The sequence below is a fragment of the Nanorana parkeri genome, unplaced genomic scaffold (assembly GCF_000935625.1).
Source record: "Nanorana parkeri isolate BGI_ZX_2015 unplaced genomic scaffold, ASM93562v1 scaffold2078, whole genome shotgun sequence".
Classification (NCBI taxonomy): Eukaryota; Metazoa; Chordata; class Amphibia; order Anura; family Dicroglossidae; genus Nanorana; species Nanorana parkeri.
In genome coordinates, this window is record NW_017308346.1 from 36,498 (window position 1) to 56,517 (window position 20,020).

At 39.9% G+C, this 20,020-nt stretch overlaps 1 protein-coding gene across 1 annotated transcript in view; it reads left to right on the forward strand.

Annotated features, from left to right (window-relative positions):
• The window catches only part of MICALL1 (MICAL like 1), a 29,675-nt gene extending 12,057 nt beyond the window's left edge, over window positions 1–17,618 (forward strand). The window contains exons 6-15 of the mRNA XM_018572578.1: window positions 86–152; window positions 1,891–2,213; window positions 3,450–3,883; window positions 7,333–7,467; window positions 12,626–12,752; window positions 12,827–12,917; window positions 13,133–13,206; window positions 13,647–13,761; window positions 16,698–16,744; window positions 17,284–17,618. Coding sequence (XP_018428080.1) covers window positions 86–152; window positions 1,891–2,213; window positions 3,450–3,883; window positions 7,333–7,467; window positions 12,626–12,752; window positions 12,827–12,917; window positions 13,133–13,206; window positions 13,647–13,761; window positions 16,698–16,744; window positions 17,284–17,420 — 1,550 coding nt within the window. The 3' untranslated portion in view covers window positions 17,421–17,618. The remainder of the gene's footprint in view (window positions 1–85; window positions 153–1,890; window positions 2,214–3,449; window positions 3,884–7,332; window positions 7,468–12,625; window positions 12,753–12,826; window positions 12,918–13,132; window positions 13,207–13,646; window positions 13,762–16,697; window positions 16,745–17,283) is intronic.
• Window positions 17,619–20,020: the final 2,402 nt, after the last annotated feature.

Below are 20,020 nucleotides of genomic sequence, written 5' to 3' on the forward strand. Positions count from 1 at the left end.
GATGATCAATTTAAAAAATAAAAACTTGCATGCAAGTTAGCACCATCACAATAAGTGTTTTACATTGAATCTGTTTGCATTGTAGGTGAGCAGCAGCAGATGTCAACCCCACCAGTCCCTAAGCCTAGAGGCAGACAGAGGTCTTCAGAAAGGTGAATAACAATGATTTCTAAGTAAGAGGTTGAACTACAAGTGAACTTTGGGAACAAAAACGTTCATTGAAATACATTTCTCAATAGCCGCAAAGGATATAAATCTGCTTTGTTTGCACCAAATGCCAGGCAAACCCAATGTTTACCTTGTAAAATTAGTAGTGACATCATTACTGTGCGTTACATAGCATGCACAGGGAGCAGAGCTGTAGGAGGGGCCCAACAACTCCCACTACAGGCTGCCTGCAGAAAACTACAGGAGGGGACAGATAAAAGACCGGTTACCCTTTGCAAGGGAGGGAGAGAGAGATCAGCAGTGACTGGTCTTTATCACATGAAGTTCCTGCACATAGTCAACATTTTACTCTGGATTACTGCACAGTTCTGAAATAAATACACAAATCACACCAAGATTCAAGTAAGAATACACATGCCTTTTTGTATTTGGACAATATTTGCTTATCCCAGATTTGAGCTTTAAACAGTTTAAGAGCTTTTATTTGTAAAAAAATAATGAATTACTTTGGCTCCTAGTACTGCTTCCTTTAAGGCTAGGTTCACATCTGGGCGATTCCTGACCGTGTGGCAATCACGCACAAAACCGCCTGGCGCACCCCAGTCGCGCCAGGCGGATCGCACGGTTTCCCGCCGCAATTCCGCCCCTGCAATTGAACACGATGGTGGCTAAAAAAGCAGCGCGTCGTGTGTCGCCAAAAAAAGGTACTTTTTTTTGCGATTGCTGCGCAGATATAACCCCGTTAGAATCGCTGTTTGAACACGATTGCGTGGTACCGGGTATCGCTCAGATCTGAACCTAGCCTATAAATCTGCTAGATCTGTGTTCTTTTCTGTTTAAGAATGGAATTACTTTTTTTTATGTGATTGGTAATTCTGCACATAAGAGCCAATGTAGAATATGTCTAATTTGCAGTCATTTTGAATAAAGAAACCTTTTGACTGTTTTTCTTTGCGTATGCAAAACTTAAACTTGCAAGTATCTTTGGAAAGAAGAAAAGGTTCTGTGCTTAGCCTGGACCTGGGATTTAAGAGAACATTGGTTTGTGGACCTACCTGATCCCAACAAAAATAGGACAAAGTCATCTTGTGCTACTACTACAGCTGACCTTTTCCCCATTGCATGCCTTTTTCTGAACTATGCTACTATGTGGAGGTGGCAATCATGTCAGAGCTGCCCCCTGATAACTGGTTTTCTGATGACTGATGGGGAAATATATAAGAAGCAGCAGGGGAGGTACAAAAAGGACAGATCTACACAATGGAAAAAGCAGAAAGGGGAAATTCTTGTACTGCAGGTTCACAGTGCATCAGTTTTCTTTTTAAGGCTTATTAATGTGCATGCACGTTAAAAACACTTTCATACAATAGTGATAAAAAATGGGTATTTCTGCAACTGGTAATGAAATCAGCATCCTGCAGTAATGCTATAATCATACAGAATACTAGCATATTAAAAACAAAGAAAATCAAAACCTTGGAGAGCGTAAGGGTAAATTGGCAAAGGGGAAAAAAGTGTGATGTTAAAGGGGGAAATTCGTAAATGAGTGTAGCTAAACTTATAACAACATTTGGATTTTTCTCTGCTGTTAGGAATTATCACAGCCTGCACCATTGTTCTCTGTAAGGTCTTAGTTGACTTCTTTTGGCTTTATAACCCTTTTTATTTTTGCAAGATTTAATTTTGCATCTTTTTTTTTTTCTGGTGTGGCTTTCTTTACAGAGAGGAGGATGGAAAACGTTCTAAAGACCCTCCTTGGATTTCCTTGGTGGCAGCAAGTGAGCCTAAAAAAAGGGCTGCCCCACCACCTCCATCTGTGTTACAGAATGAAGATGATGCAGAAAAGAGCTCCAAAGCAGCAGAAGAAGCAGCTATTGATAGCCCCTCTAAGCCCAAGCACTACAATCCATTTGAAGACGAAGAGGAACAGGAGTCAGACGAGAATAATCTAAAGCCAAACCATCCGTGGTATGGATTTACCCCAACCAGCAGCCCTAAAGCAAGAAAAAGACCAGCACCCAAAGCCCCAAATGCTTCCCCTCTGGGTAAGAAAGTCCAACTAATAACCAGAGTTGATTTTGTTTTCTGCAATTTCAATATTTCATAGGTATGCTTGTTGGAATCTTTTGTTGCCTAGTTTTGGTTGTTTGTAGGCACCTCCCAACCGACCATTGTAGTTAAGGAGACATTTGGGGAACCTTCTGTCCTATCAGGACATTTTTAAACATCATTGTCTATACAGCAGGTGTGCAGTGGGTAATCTTGCTTTCATTAGGCAGTGCAGATCATAGGCAAAAAATGAACAGAGCCAATGCGTGTCAGCAGGAGGACGACATTTTGGGTACCATTCTTCTTCGGGGATATATAATAGGTACTGATCAACACTGTAAACTTGCTAATGTGGTCACTTGGTGTCACTGTTCTGCCAGTTTTAAATAAAGGATGCGGCATAAATTAAATGTTTCTGCTTTTAATTAGCAGAGGCGTGAGGAGCCACAGTGACACCTAAGAGCCGGTTCACAACAGCAGATGCACATTATGGCACACATAATGTGTATGCTGGTTTGTAAAGTTACCAAACCCTATGCAAAGTTAACAAAACTTTGTTAAAGTTTGTTAAACAAAACTTTGTTAAAGTTAAAACCCTATGCACAACAGTGTTTGTTTTATAATGCGATTTTGTGCATTGCATAAAATGCAGATTTGCTGCATTTTTATGCAGTGCACGCCATCGCACATGTATGGTGTGAATGGAGTACATTGAAAATAAAAAACCCAGTGGTTAATAAAAAAACACCAGTTGAAACTCTATGAGGAGAAATTGACCAAGAGTGGCACATGAATAAACCTTTTCTAAATTGCAACAACTGAGCAGATTCTGCTGCTAATTACCAAAAGGGTCACAAATTATAGAAAGTGCACTTATTCTTTCTGCCCCACTCTCCTAACATCTCAGAGCACGCCCTCCCCCTCAGCAGATTTATACTTGGCGAGATCCATTACTCTGCCTGCCATGTCTGCACAGAAGATCCCAATATAAATATTTTTGGGCTCATTTGGGCAACTGCTCCAAAATTTGTCTGCTCCTCTTTTGATAAATTTCTCCCCTAGTGTGTAGGATTTCATATTACAGGTTTTTAGACCTTTGTTATACAATTATCTGCTGAACATCAGTTTGTTACATGGTACTGTAACTGTACTTTTTTGCATATCCTCTTTGTTGTACTTTTATTATGGTTTATATATTGGAAAAAACTTGTGCATTTATCTTTTGTCTTTAGCCCATCACTCAAGTTGTCTGGCTTCCCGTCTGTCTCATTCAGAGCCTCCATCTGGCAGCCCATCACCCGCTCTAAGTACAGAAAGTCTTCCCACAGAATCCTCCACGAAGGGTCATGAATCGGAAAACGTTCCTAAAAGCTCCTCAGAACCAACCATTCACTCCCCAACCACATCAGGACGATCAGATGTGGAGAACACAAACTATATCAACCATTCTACAGCCAGTAGCCATGATGCTAGTGTTCTGTCCACTAATACCAGCCTCTCCTCATCCAGTGACTTAGCCAATACAAGTGAAGTGCAGGGAAGTCTTTCCCCAGAGAAGAAAGACTCATCTTCTGACAGTCTACAGATCAATCCCAGCCATCAAGCTCCATGTCCACCTGATCCATCTGCAATGACCCCTTCTCCAGAAGCTAAACAGCCAGTAAAGGTAAGTGGAATAATTGGAAGGATAATGTTAATATTCGTTATTCAATATTGTTGTAGGTAAAGCACAAATGTTTTCCTCACTACCTGTGAAAACATCTTGCATTAGGTTTGATGGTTAAATCCATTTTACCAAGTTACATACCTTTTTAGATGACTATCTATTTTTATCTCCGTCTTTTCCTGAAGAGCCAGACAAATGGCAATATCAGAAGGCTAATGAAACTTTAGGTCCTAAAAAATTGGATAATTTTTCTTGTGACTTTATATTCTGCTCTTACAAATCAAATTGCATCCCTCACTTCAAGACCCCTAATGTCACCTAGGGACCCCCAAAGAAGCACTGATGAAGCAGAGATCTGCTTCATCAGCTTCTCTCCAGCTTCTGAAGTCGGAGAGTGACACAAGAATGCGGAAGTGATGTAATATACATCACTTCTGCATTCTAACACCGGAGAGGGGATCGGAGGGAGATCGTGTACCGACTCCCTCTGATCCCTTGTCACCGAACCACCATGCTGGTCCCGGGCTCGCCCCAGGCACAGCGAAGCTCGGGACCAGCGGAGAGATCAGTACTTCATTGGGCCACCTTTTGCCTTCAATACTGCGGCGATTCTTCTTGGCATTGACTCCACGAGATGTTGAAAAGTGATGCGAGGAATCTGACGCCATGCCGTATGACTAGCACTGTCCAGTTCTGTGAGATTTGATGGTTGTGGAACCAGCTGCCTGATGGCTCTTTCAACTTCGTCCCACAAATGCTCAAATGGATTGAGATCTGGTGATTGTGGGGGGCCACCTAAGCAAGGTAAATTCTCCCTCATGTTCTTGAAACCACTCCTGCACAATACGAGCACCGTGTCATGGCGCATTGTCTTGCTGGAAGAAGCCATCGCCATTGGGATACGCCATCAACATGATAGGATGAACTTGATCAGCAACAATACTTTGGTATGTTGTGCTATTCAGACGTTGTTAGAAAAAAACTGCGCTAGGAATCAAATAACACTCTTAAGAGCAGCTGTGCTTAATAGGGGAGTACACCCAAAATAGGAAAAAAGAAAATAGCACTGCGCTTCAAACTCAAAAATTATATTCCTAAAATGTGAAAAAAATAGTATGAAATGTGAAATTGTCACACAGTGATAAACAATTTTGTGTCATACACAACACCTGTGTTGCACAATGCCTGTGCTGATGATGGTAAGAAAAAGCTCTAGATCTAATGGTCTAGACCAGTGGTTCTCAACCTTTCTAGGGCCGAGACCCCTTGGTAACATTTGCCAAGTTGTGATGAACCCCAACGGTAAATTTTAGGGATGACGCGGCTGCTGTGTAGGTTTAAACACAGTCATTAACTAAAACAGAAACAGCTGTGTAGGAGGCTTAAAACTGGGTGAGGAACAGCCAAACTCTGCTACTTTGATTGTGTTAAGATGCCCACACACCTTGCAATTATCTAGGATAATCGCGGGAAATCCCGCGATCGTACGATAATCGCAAGGTGTGTGGAAGGCGTGCGACCGTTTCTACTGTACGGTCGCACGACTTTTGTCTTACAACATGTTCGAAAACCAGCCAAGAATCGTAATTGCGGGCTTGCGATTATCGCAAGTACGATCTGCCTGTCCAAGATGGGCAGATCGTACGTTTTTTTAATGACCTTACAACCATCGCAAGACAAAAGTCTTGCGATGGTTGTAAGGTGTATGGGCACCTTAAGACAGTTTAATGTCACAGGTCATACACCATGGCAAGACTGAGCACAGCAACAAGACATAAGGTATCTGTGAATGTTCTCATTCATCCAGGTCATGATATATCTGTAAAAAATAAGTCAAGGCAACTGGACTTGCTGTATTTTTCTTGAAGACGTTTCACTGGCCATCCGACCAGCTTTCTCAATTCAGAATGACTTGAACAAAAATTATCTGGGAATAAATATGGTCAATGTTGCTCCAATCCACATAATCTGTTAATCGCAACCAGGTGTTGATTGCACTTGCATAATTGGAGCTAGGAGGTGTTATTAACCTGCCCAGAGAGAGGTGTTAAATGGAAGAAATGCGGTCAAACAGCCATACCTCCAACGTGGAAACAAGGCTAAGCGACTCATCTATGCATGAAAACATAGGAACTGGGTTGCAGAAAAAAACGCAGTGTCAAAATGTGAAATATTTGGCTGTAGCAGGAGGCAGTTTGTTCACCGAACAGCTGGAGAGCAGTACAATAATGAGTGTCTTTAGGCAACAGTGAAGCATGGTGGAGGTTTCTATCAAGTCTGGGGCTGTATTTCTGCAATGGTGTTGGAGATTTGGTCAAGATCAATGGTGTCCTCAATGCTGAGAAATACAAGCAGTTACTTTTCCATAATTCCATACCATCAGGGAGGTGTGTGATTGGCCCAAAATGTATTCTGCAACAGGACAACAACCCCAAACATACAGCCAATATCAAGAATTATCTTCAGTGTAAAGAAAAAGAACAAGGAGTCCTGGAAGTGATGATTTGGCCTCCTTAGACCCCCGATCTCAGAATTATCGAGTCTGTCTGGGATTACGTGAAGAGACAGAAGGATTTGAGGCAGCCGACATCCACAGAAGATTTGTGGTTAGTTTTCCAAGATGTTTGGAACAACCTACCTGCCGAGTTCCTTCAAAAACTCTGTGCAAGTGTACATAGAAGAATTGATGCTGTTTTGAAGGCAAAAGGTGGTCACACCAAATATTGATTTGATTTGGATTTCTCTTCTGTTCATTTACTTTCCATTTTGTTCATTGATAAAAATAAACTATTAACACTTTTTATTTCTGAAAGCATTCTTTAGATAGTTGTGAAAAAATGCTACTGCTACACAGTACTGTATGTGTATATTGTGTATATAACTCGAGAGGGGGATTTGAAGCTTTGTGTTGTATACAATCTCAGTCTGACTACACTAAGACAATATTTGATTGCTATAGGTGATTTTAATAAAGTAAAAAACCTGTATATGTGCATTCTGACATCCAAGAAGAGCTGTCCTGGAAAACAAAACAGCATTTGTTTTACCAGGCACAGAAAATATTTCACTGTCAGTTTCTTCCTTTTTATTTCTCTCTTGGATCTTGATCCTGGATCAATGAAGCAGATAATCCTTTTTGAAATACACAGTGGTTGTTCCTGTGTACAATATTGCAGTGGTTTGGGTATGTGTAACCTATAAGTTTCTTAATGTATAAAACTGCTAAGTCTATGGAAAATGCTACTGCACAAGCAAAGCACAATAGTTAGACATATGGTATTGCTTGCAGCTCTATCCACTTTTCTGTTATTGGCAAGCCTTTTAATGGTTTGATAAGTAGCCTGTGGGTGTAATGTATATTATAAAGATAAACACATCTGTTGCAGCATTAACACACATATGTTACACAGACCAAAATTGTTTGTTAAAAGCGACTTTTCTTTTTTCAGCCTACATGCAAAGAGAACCCCTTCAATAGAAAGCCTTCCCCAATTACTTCCCCTACCAATAGAAAAAGTAACAAAGGACCAAAAACTGCACATCGACCTGCACCAGGACACGGATTTCCTCTTATTAAACGCAAGGTAAGATAATGTGATATTTTTGATCTGACATGAACTCTTGGTAAAGTAGAAAATATAGCAGTGCCTGAGTCTGGAGGTTGGTTAGCCCTTATATACCAACCAGATCTGATTCTAGGAAGACGAGAACACCTTAAACGGGGATTCAACCTCCAAAACGTCGGTTCAGTTATCCAACACGTTCTAGTCACTAGGGCTCTTGCTATAAGCTATATTTTGTCCTCCTTTTTGCATTCTATTGCACAATTGTGTGTTTTATGTTCCTGAGAACTCTCAGCATGTTCTATGATGTTTGCAGTTTGTGTTATAGTGAAAGAATGGTCTTGTATGGGGGCAGGTTGCATTAACATACTGTTGCTGTACTGTATATCGACATTGCTGTGTTTCCTATTTATTTTTGTTTCAGAACTTAATGAGTGTATTCTTGTTCTAGGTAAGTACCTACCTAGTGAAATCTGGGATTTATTGTACCGATCATATCGCCACATAATCCCCAGTGCTGACATCAATTGGTTTAATAGAACCACACACTTAGAATTTCTGAAATTAAGGGGGCTGTTTTGACCAAAGTACTGTATGATTCTGAGTGTAATCTTCTAGCAGCTAGGAAATAATTGATCTCTTGGATTTAAAAGGCCTACATGCGGCTTCTTTTAACTGTTCCAATGAGACTCCCAGGTTTATGTGCAATGCCTCTTCTTTATTTAACATATATGTTATAATTAACACTTGTTTTGGATAGAGTAGGAAAGGATAAAACTTCTGGTAGTTTTTTCTTTTTGCTGTCTGTGCAGCAGCTCGGAAATTTTCCTTCATTTCCTGCCCCAGAGATGCAACAGGAAGTTAGAGAAAACCTCCTAAAATGAGACAGCGGTGTCTGAAGTAGATGTCCCCATAGAAAGCTTTCCCCTCACTTGATGATTTTGAAGACTGCAATAAGGTCCCCTCTTAATCGGTTCTTTTCTAAGGTGAATATGTTGAATTTCTGGAGGCGATTTTCATAACTCAGGCCTTCTATCCCTTTAATTTTGTATCCATGCTCTAAACTTTTACCAGCTCAAGGATGTCTTTCCTGAGAGTTGCCGACCAAAATTGCACTGCATAGTTAAGATAAGGCCAAACCAATGATTTATGAAGTTGAAGTATTACTCTTTTATCCCTTGCTACAATCCCTCTTTTATTGCACGCCAATATTTTGTTTGCTTTGCTGGCTACTGCTTGGCATTGCTTACTATTGGCAAATCTGTGATCTATGAGCACCCCAGGTCTTTTTCCATATCCGACTTCCCTAATGTAGCACCCCACAAGTAGTAATTTGCGGACATGTTCTTTGCTCCAATGTGCATAACCTTACATTTTTCAACATTGAAATCACATTTGCCATCTTGTAGCCGATACTTAAATTTTATTTAGGTCCTGTTGGAGTGCAAATATCTCCTGTTCGGAACTTACTTCCCTTCACAGTTGCGTATCGTCCGCAAAAACTGAAATCAAACTATTTAGTCTAATCTCTGTCGTGAATAAAAAAGATGAACAGGATCGGTCCCAGGATGGAACCCTGGGGCACCCTACTCACAACCTTTGCCCAATTAGAAAAAGACCCATTTATTACTACCGTCTGGATCTGTTCTTGCAGCCAGTTCTCCACCCATGTACATGCAATTTCATCCAACCGGATAGAGCTTAGTTTATGAAGTAAACCAGCCAGTTTTCCACCCATGTGCAAACAGAAAGAAAATATTGGTTACTACTTATGATATCAGTTTTATTTCTACAAACTGATAGGCCTAAGGTTGTGAGTCAAACATTTGTGGGGTACTGTGTCGAATGCTTTAGCAAAGTCCAGCTACACCACGTCTATTGGTATTCCTCTGTCTAGATTAGATTAATGCTGAATTCCTCATAAAATGTTAATAGATTGGTCTGAAAAGAACGGTCGTTCATGAAACCATGTTGGTTACTACTTATAATACCACTTTTATTCGCAAATTCCTGTATGTAGTCCCTTATCAGGCCTTTGAATATTTTGAACACTATTGACTTTAAGCTGATAGGCCTGTAGTTACCCAGTGTACTTCTCGTCCCCTTTGTGCATATTGGTACCACATTCGCTTTCCACAAATCAACCGGTACCATACCAGTCATTATACTGTCCATAAAAATGTTGTACAAGGGTCTGGCTATGACCTGGCTAAGTTCCTTTGGTACTCTCAGATGTAACCCATCAGGTCCTGGGGATTTGTTTACATACTAGCCTCTGTATTACTCTGCTCTTTGACAGCCACTGAGATACGTGAAAACCGGTACTACTTTTTCTGCAGCTGATGCCCTGATCGCTGCCCATGCCCATCTCGTATGTAAAGACATAAGAAAAGAATTCCTGAACGCATTTGCTTTCTCCCTGTCGCTGGTGGCTAACCTCCCCTTGTCATCCTTTATGGTGCCTACTTTATCTGTCCTTACCTTCTTGCTATTTGTACTAGTACTACTTTCGTCTTTTTTTTTTATTTATTTGTAAACGGAATGCACGGACCAATTTTGTTATTTAAGATATCCTTGAAACTTCCCTTTTTCTCCTCAGTACTCATATTCAGGAAGATTAAATCCCAATCTATGACGCATAGTATGTGTTTACGGCGTTTGCTTAAGTTTACAGTGAACGTTATCATTCTGTGGTCACTGTTCCCTGATTTCCACGTCTGTAATCAGCTCTGTGTTATTTGTAATTAATAAATCTAGCAGAGCATTTTCCCTCATAGGGGTTTCCCCTAATTGTCCCATAAAATTATCATTGAGAGTGTTCAAGAATTGACGGACCCTTCTTGAATTTGCTGTTTCATTAGTTTAATCTATATCAGGGTAATTAAAGTCATCCATTATTATGACATTGCCTTGCCTTCCCGCTACTTCTATCTGTGACAATAGATGAGTCTCCTCCTCCTCCCCAGCGTTCTGGGGCCTTTAGCATATTCACACCTGTAGTTTACCTTTCTTATCCTTCATTTCCACTTCTATCCATAGTAACTCAGCGTGATCCCGGTTTTTCTGTGCAATATCCTCCCTTACATTCACTGTAAGGTCATTTATGACAAACAGGCATACTTCTCCCTCTCTATTTCCTTCCCTGTCCCTTCTAAATAGAGAATAAACCCTGATAGATGCTGCCCAGTCATGTGAGCCATCTAGCCAAGTTTCTGATTTTCCCACAAGATCATATTCCTCTCTCAGTACTAAGAGTTCTAATTCCTCCAATTTGTTTGACAGGCTTCTACCGTGTTTCCCTGAAAATAAGACACTGTCTTATTTTTTTTTTGGCTCAAAAAAACACAATAGGTCTTATTTTCGAGGTAGGTCTTATTTCTTTTTTTAATGTACAACAATCCACACTTAATCATGTAGAAAAGTCTACATGTATCATTCCCACGGCTCATCAAGTTCCCACTTATGCCACCACCGGCCCTGGGAATGGTCATAACTAGGTCTTACTTTCGGGGTAGGTCTTATATTTTAGCAATTTCCAAAAATAGTACTAGGTCTTATTTTCGGGGAAACAGGGTAGCATTGGTGAACATCCATTTCACGTTTTCGCTTGTGCTTACTATTTTTATGTTGCCCATAATCTGGCTACTGCTGCATGCCTCCAAATCTTGTGCATCCCCCCTCTACTTTCCTATTCCTCCCAATCAATCTTAGGTTATTGCCTGGCTCAGTCCTTATTGATCTCTTCCCCCCAGAATCTAGTTTAGAAGCTCCTCTAACCTTTTTACCACCTCCTTCCCAACAGAGCTGCACCCTCCCCTTTTAAGTGCAGTCTGTTCCTACTATAGAGATGATATCCAGCTCTTGTCTATGTGACAAGAATGTGTATTCCCTTGTTTTGGAAGTCCACCGGCCCACTAACTGTGGGCTTATAGTTTGCCAAAGTTCATGGAGAAAGTTAATTGAACCATAAAGTTTCCTGCACACTCCAGCCTCCTCCTTGCTAATGGCTGAACTGGTGTTCTTTATGCAACTTAAGCGCCTCCTGCCCTCTGCCCTGTGATTCCCTCCTAGTGTGATTCTTTCTACATTGTGCCCCACTGTTTTGTGTTGAAAAATAACATTCTTATAAATAGTACATTCTCCCAACAAGCTGCTATATTAATGCAGTTGGGCGGTGGAAAACCTAGACACCAATGACGCACTGAAAGGACAACAGAGGAAACTTTGAAAAATGGTTTTCAACATGCTTTATTTCGAATGTGTCATATTTTGTTTGTGTGTTCATTCAATTGATATATGTTGTATCTTGATGCCTAATGTCTACTTGCTGGAATCTACAACTTTAAAATAAAGAAATTAGAAGAAAAAAAAACTACTGAGCTAAGCGGCTCCCACATACTCTTAAACAAGTATTCTGAAAATGTCCTTTCTTTAACATACCTTACAGGACACAGGATGGTATTCAGGAATGTAGGGTTATGCTTCCCCCTTCAGGAGACTGGACACTGGCAAAGCTGTTAGGACAGCCATACATAATTCCCACTCCCAGCAAGCCTCAGTTTCTTGCTGGTATCCTTAAGAGATGAATGTCTTTTCTCTGTTCCGTGTTTTGTTTTTTGAAAAACCTTTTCCCTCAAGCCCTTTCTGTTAACTTGTGTTTACCTGTGCCTGTTGGCATTTAATTTGCTGTGTTTCCCACCCATCAACTGTATGGCTAAGGGACATGCCTAAATACCATCCTGTGTCCTGTAATGTACGATAAAGAGAATAGGATTTTTTTCTTATTTGTGTAATCCTTTTCTTGGAGCGTATTACAGGACACCAGTTCCTCCCCTGTGTTTCTCTTGTGATCCACCCCTATTATTGCTTGCTTACAAAACTAAGACTTGCAGGGAGTGGCAGGGCTGTCCTTACAGCTTTGCTTTTCCAATTTCCAATCTCCTGAAGGGGCAGCATAACCCTATGTTCCTGAATACGTCCTGTGTCCTGTAATATACTTCAAGAAAAGGATTGTACAGGTAAGACAAAATCCTATGTAAGTAGCAGAACATTTATTAACAATTGTTTGGTTGAGAGGAACTGATCATCAGACTTGTAACATATACAAGTCTTTTTAGTATATGTTCAGTGGCTCATCATTTTTTTTTACGCTCATGAACTTGTGTACTTCCACCACCAGGTTCAGGCTGATGACTACATCCCAGAACATGAGATTCAAATGGAAATGGAGGAGATTGAGCTGCGTCTGGATGAGCTAGAAAGACGTGGGGTAGAACTTGAACACAAACTACGAAGGATGGAGGATGGTAAGGAGAGAGATGAGTGCTGAATAACACTATTAATGAAGAGACCAATGTGTAATTGTGTCCTGTTCACACAGATTCAGAAGAGGACCGTTTGTTGGTAGACTGGTTCAAGCTGATTCAGGAGAAGCATGCTCTTGTGAGAAGGGAGTCTGAGCTTGTATACACGTAAGTTTATTTAGGTATATATATAGTGTATAATAACACTGGGCACTGTTAACTCACCTATTACTTAAATTGTAATACTTTTTTTAACATCCTATTTGGGATATAGAAGGCCGCTTGTTGTGCTGTGTAAAAAAATAGTCGGGAAGAAAGTTACAGGAACTCTATGCCTGTAATGTTTTATTATTTTTTTAATATTGTAAATTTTATTACTGTAGGACCAAACAGCAAGACTTAGAGCAGCGTCAGGCAGATGTAGAGTATGAGCTTCGCTGTCTCCTCAATAAACCAGGTATGTATGGGATAGTGTATGTAAAGCTATATTCCTGCATTCTTTCTTTTGTAGATTGTGCAACTTAGTATAGCTTCCCCAAAAATGACTGTCAGTTTTAGATGTTCAGGATACTTAATGTATAGAAAAATAGTCACCGGCACCACCTTATTGTTAACATATGATGCTCCTCTATCAGTCACTTCCCCTCTCTGCTATTGCTGCTATAGCGGTCAGAATCATGTGTTGGCTTTGCTGATGTAATTGGGGAAACCCTTAAAACAATAATTGAGGTGAGTAGATCACTGGAGAAGTTGCAGATATTTTCAAGTGGGTTCTGTGGGTAAGTAAGATTTACTACAAGTATGATTTTTCAGACATAGGGGTGTAATTCTGCAAGAGCCCAATAAAGGTACCAGTGTGAGTTTCCATTTCACTAATACATATGTAATTCCCCACAGAGAAAGACTGGCTGGATGAGGATAAGCAGAGGGAGCAGGTACTAATGCAAGAACTGGTGACACTCATTGAGCAGAGAAATGCCATAGTAAAGTGCATGGACGAAGACAAGCAAAGGTACACCCCACTGTGTATAGAACAGTTAAAGGAAACCTGTGGTTAGACAAACATGGAGGCAGCCAATGCTTGTCTGAATATGCTAGTTGCCTGACTGTTTCTGGCTTCAGCACTTGGAAACACTGACCTGGAACGAGTATAAGGATTATGATATTCAGAGCGAAGTCAGAACTCCTCTTTTGTGTACTTCAGTGACTTATAAAGTACAGAAGCCATTGGATTAGCGAGGTATCAACTAATCAAGCATTTTCATAAGCAGAGGTCAGCAATGGCGGCAGCCTCCATACTTTCTTTATACAGGTTTCATTTAACCCAGAATTGTCTATTAAAGTCTTACTGGAAGTAATCCCATCTTTTTGGCTGTTGACATTACATTCCTTAATCATTGATTCTGTGTTTTCGAACTACGTGATATTTACAGTGGCTTGCAAAAGTATTCACCCCCTTGGCATTTTTCCTATTTTGCTGCATTACCACCTGGAATTAAAATGGATTTTGATTTGGATTACATGTAATGGACATACACATAATAGTCCAAAATGGGGAAATCAAGAAAATAACTTGTTAAAAAAAAAACTGGAAAGTGGTGCGTGCATATGTACTCACCTCCTCTGCTATGAAGCCCCTACATAAGATCTGGTGCAACTAATTACCTTCAGAAGCCACATCATTAGTTAAATAAAGACCACCTGTGTGTAATCTAAGTGTCACATGATCTCAGTATATATACACCTGTTCTGAATGGCCCCAGAGTCTGCAACACCACTGAGCAAGGGGCTCTCCAAACAGGTCAGGGACAAAGTTATTGAGAAATACAGATCAGCATTTGGTTATATAAAAAAAAAAAAATCTGAAACTTTGAACATCCCACTAAGCACCATTAAATCCATTATTAGGTTAGATGAGATTAAAATGGAGCTTTTTTGCATTCAAGGAAAACACCATGTCCGGCGCAAACCCAAGACCTCATCACCCCAAGAATATTATCATTTAAATGTTTTTCATCGGCAGGGACTGGCAAATGACCCTAAGCATACTGGTAAAGCAACACTCAAGTGGTTTAAGGGGAAACATTTAAATGTCTTGAAATGGCTTAGTCAAAGCCCAGACCTCAATCCAATTGAGAATCTGTGGCATTTCTTGAAATTTGCTGTACATCAGCGAAAACCATTCAACTTGAAGTTGCTGGAACAGTTTTGCCTTGAAGAATGGGCAAAAATCCCAGTGGCTAGAAGTGCCAAGTGCCAAGAGACTTGCAGCTGTAATTTCTGCAAAAGGTGTCTCTACAAAGTATTGAGTTGGAGTGGGGTGTGGGGGGGTTTGGGCTGAATAATTATGTAAATATTAAGTATGTTTTTTAAATGTTGTTAAATTGTTTGTTTTAATATAAAAAATATTTTGGATCTTCAAAGTGGTAGGCATGTTGTGTAAATCAAATGATAAACCCCCAAAGAATCCATCCATTATACTTTTGCAAGCCACTGTATATTACAATGTTGGTATTCAGTGTGAAAAGTGCTAACTGAACTTGTGTTATATTAAGAATTACACAAAACAGGTTTTTATTTGTATTTGTATCAACATGAAGAAAACCTTTTCAAGAAGTATGTTACAGTGCTAGGTGGTTATGTTATATAATTTAACATCTACTATTTATAAGTTGTGTGAATGGCTTAATTTAGTGGTCCTTCTGCCCCTTTTTAAAAGGATCCTCAAATCAGTACCTAAAGCTGGCCATAGATGCTTGATTGCCTACTGATTCCTGATGAATCTGCCATAATATGAGCTGTGGCTGGCCCTGTGGCACCACTTGGCTCCACAAATGTTCACTGATAAATCAAAGGAACTGTGTGGAAAATTGTTGGCTGAACAATGAGTGCATCAAGTCATATGTAGCCACTGTCTACTTAATGCAATAGCGGTCAGGATACACTTTAGCATGAATGGGGGAATCGGTTGATTTTTCTTGTTCAGCCCAGCTGATGTAAATGGGACCCTCCCTTCCTCCTGCTGAGGGTCCCACTTCTCCTTACTTTATTACTTACCTTGTCGTAGCGTTGCGTTTTTGTTCTTCATAGCCCCTAAGATGTCATCAAAGATACTTTGATGACACTTGGGCAAGGTGGAAGGGTGGCACAGGCAAATGGGTGGGGGGGAGATATAATAACCATGGAGGCAGAGGACGGAGATAGGCTGAGCAGGAAGAGCCTGGATACAGTGCTCCAGCTCCCACTTCAGATCTCTGCCCTTTGCCGGGAGCACGGACACAATGGGGTCAGGACTGCCTTATTAGAACTGCAGAGGGGAAGGAAAGGAAGGAGAGCAGAAAGCATGCAGTGGTGACTGGTCTCTACCACCAGAATGGAGGATACCTTTTTACCAGTGCTATGCAACGCAGTACCACTCTAGGATATATGTAAGTTGAGGGAGGCAGGTAGGCATGCTGCAATCCAGATAATTAACTTTTAGTGTGTCCCGAGTACATCTTTAATTAAGCTGATGTGATCCCCACAGAGTTGTGTGGTCAGAAATGCATACCTCACCACAGCATTATTCTGCCATGGTGAAATCACATCTGTAAATCATGCAGGTTCTAAAAACCAAGATATCCAGTAATTTCAGTATAAAACACTGAATACATTTCAGGTATTTTGCTTTTATTTATTTTATGTTTTTGTTTTCAAAGCAAATATTTTACATGTGTAAGTCCTCTTCTTGGTGTGAGCTATCATGTGATCCACATTACATCACTACAGTCATTTCTAACTTCTGTGATTATAAAACCGTTAATTGCCGTTTCAATCCTTGCTCATTCAAAGTGAAGACTTTCAGGCTATATCCTCATGCTGTCTTACAGATGGCAATAATAAAGAATGAAAACACAATTCCTATTAATACATTTATCAGATCCACCATATTTACTTTACTTTCTTTAGGGAGGAAGAAGAAGATAAATTAATAGAAGCCATGATCCAAAAGAAAGGTAAGAAACAAAATATGAACTAAATATTTCAGGAATGATTTCTAGATGGGTTGTATTAGCACACATTAATGGGGCAGATTTTCTGGTTCTCTTTTATTTAACATTCGTACAGTAATATAAATACATGGAGCATAGAATTCACAGGCAGTATTTCACATTTACTTGATTTAAAAAGTGAAAATGGTTTAAAGGTATTTTCTCTAGTCCTAACCAAAATAAAGAAATATGTACAAAAGCACCATCTATCCCCATGAAATAATACATTGAATAGGAATTAATGGTGTCATGCCTGTCTATGCAGCGTGGCAGAGGTTGGTCAATTACAAGACTGGTTGAGTTATAAGTCCTTTGGCAGGTAAAACAGTTTATAGACATGAAGTTCAATAGTATTGTTGGTATTTAGCTGTTTGCCTTGAGTTCTGTTTAATATGCTGCCACCAGTCACTCCCATCTAATAGAATTAAACTACCAGTGTATACATAGATTTTACTTAATAATGTTCCTTTATCTGCATCTCATTCCTTGTTCTATTCTTTCAGATTTTCATGCACATCCTCAAAAGAAGAAGAAAGGAAAACTCAAACCAATGAAAGTTCTTAAATTGCTTTCTCCTAAAGATGCAAAATCTAAGAGCCCAAAGGACAAAAAAGAGAAAGGAGAAGGGGCTCAGAGGTAGATCAGGAATGAAAAGGAAGGGAAGACAAGCCAATTGGACCATATCTTTGCCGTGCCTTCCCTTGCAGTGCAGACTAAGCTAACAATCTCCCTGTACAAAGCACAGCAGACTCCTAATATCACATGAACTGCAGTCCATAAAGCGGCAGATGAGTGCAGATTCTAATGTTTCTGAATAGAAATGCATCCAGGTAACTTCACTAATATGTGTTATGTGGAATGCAGGTGGTTTTATGACTCATTATGTCATTAGGTTGGTAAGTAAGTAACCGCTTAACTCAGTTTACTAGACCAACATACATTACCTGAAGTGTGATGTCTCGGATCAGAAGAGCTGTTATGTTTTGGACAACCTTTTAACCTTTCCGAAGTCTAACTCCAAACACAAATTAGTTCTGCTTAGTAAGATTTCTGTGTGTTATTAAAATTGCATTTCTTTAGATTCACAAACCATTTTGCCCAGTCTGAGTCACAGCATGTGATTTCTGTCTAATGGTTAATATAGCAGACTGTGGTGTCTATTTGTCATTTTTTTACACAACTTTCACCCAGGATTCATACATTTTTCAATGAAATCTAATTCGAAAAGTTCAGTGAGTGTCCCAGTATCTTGGACTGCGCCTAAAAATGATTTGCCAAAGTTAAGTCCAAAGGTGAGAAAATCATAATGCAGCCAGCTGCTAGCCGATATCTCGATCACAATCTCAGCTTTTCAAGTAGGAAACAGTAGAAGGTGAGCCAAACATAGTCAGTCAGTCTCCCTTATGAATGGGGGTGTTTTGATATCCCTGCACTATCATCCAAACCTGTCTGAATGACAGAGATTGAATAAAGTGTTTTTTTTTTTCTTGTGGGTGTCCTTTCTAATAAAGTAAAGGGCCCATAAACCCAAAACACAAGCTGACAAAAGTAAACATGATTACATTGATAAGTCCAGGTAAAAAAAGTTTAATGGCTTCTCAGAAGAGATGTTTGAGATGATGTATTAATTGTAGGCCCTGTTTTTAAATACACCCAACTATAGTCTGCCACTGGCCTCCAATATACTATGGTATATTGGAGGCCAGTGGCAGACTATAGTTGGGTGCTCAGGTTTTTTCTTTTTATGGGTTCCCATGCTGAAATTTGTTGCAATCCGGGTACTACTGCAGATAAATTAGATTTGGTTGAGCCGAAGGCCCGACAGCTGCCTGTTTGGACCACATTGTAATTTACCACTACAGCTAGACTCTCACCATCCTTCTATATATTAGATATATTAGATATATATTTAGAGGTTTCTTAATGGAGATATATATTCCCTGGCTCTTAGATGTGCCCTGCCAAAAATACATGGAAATTAAACTTTTACTTTATAAACTTGGCAGTTTATTAAAGAAGAACTTCAGGAATTTTTTTTATTAACCATTGTAGTGGGGCTAAGTGCTCGTTTTGGTCTAGGTGCTAAAAAAAAGTTATACTCACCAGACTATCCGAGCTGGCTTGTTCTTAGGCCGCGGTCTCTTCCCCTCTGCTGTTGCGGTCTAAGGTGTCATCACACTCTATACACTGTGCATAGACTGTGTATAGATGTGAGGACGCCGAGAAGCAGTCCGTTTGTGCAGTGAGGAGGAGACGCGCATCAGGGAGTCCGCTCGGATGGTCTGGTGAGTATAACTTTTTTTTCAGCACCTAGACAAAAATGAGCACTTAACCCTTGTGGGGGGGGGGGGGGGATGCAAAGGTTAATAATACCATAAAAAGTAGTTTTTTGATTGAATACTGTTTACTATTATTTAGGGACAGGCTGCTAATTCATTTTCTATTGAGAATTTAGTTGTGGGTTAACATTCCTCAAATTTCTAGTCAGTGTCCATTAGATATATACATTGCACATTCGTTAGCCTTTTTTGGGCAAGGTAAAGCTAATGAACTATGTATTCATCCAATTGTAAACTTTGCTTTTTGTGACTCAAGGCTGCCTTCACCTACGAAGTAGACAATGCAATGTATGTCCAGCCACAACTTTTTTAGTGAAGGATTAGAAGTTGGATCTTTACTTATCTGGTGACTCTGTGACAGCAAGTGAGAGGAAATCTCTATGGGAGCCCCAGTGAGCAGGAAAAACGTGACTGGTTTTCATATCCTTGCTCACACCATCCAAAACAAAACAAAAATGCCTGGGCATAAACTTTACATAAGACTAGTTAGGAGCTTTTTGCCTCTAGAGCTTTGGTGCTGCCTCCCATATGGAGTAGTTTCTCTCTAGTTGTTGGCCATTATTTTCCATGGTCTTGGGCAGCAGGCTTATTCCTTGTTTTTTTATTTGTCTGTGTCCAATGCAGCTGTGGACTGACAGTATATGACTTCCTGTGTCTCTCAGTGGACTCAAGGAAATAATTTTACAGTGAGTCTAAACATCCTTTTATTATCTCTTGTGAAACAGCACGTGACAAGTTAAGTCATTTCTTTGTGGCCTTATCTCGCTAGCCCTGTGTTATTTGTATTTCTTATTGCTGATTGCAAATTGTTGCCATTTTGTTTTATTATAGCAATGTCAGAAAAAAATGCTGCTAAGTGTTTGTGGGACAAACAAAACTAAACTTTAAATAAGACCTTTGT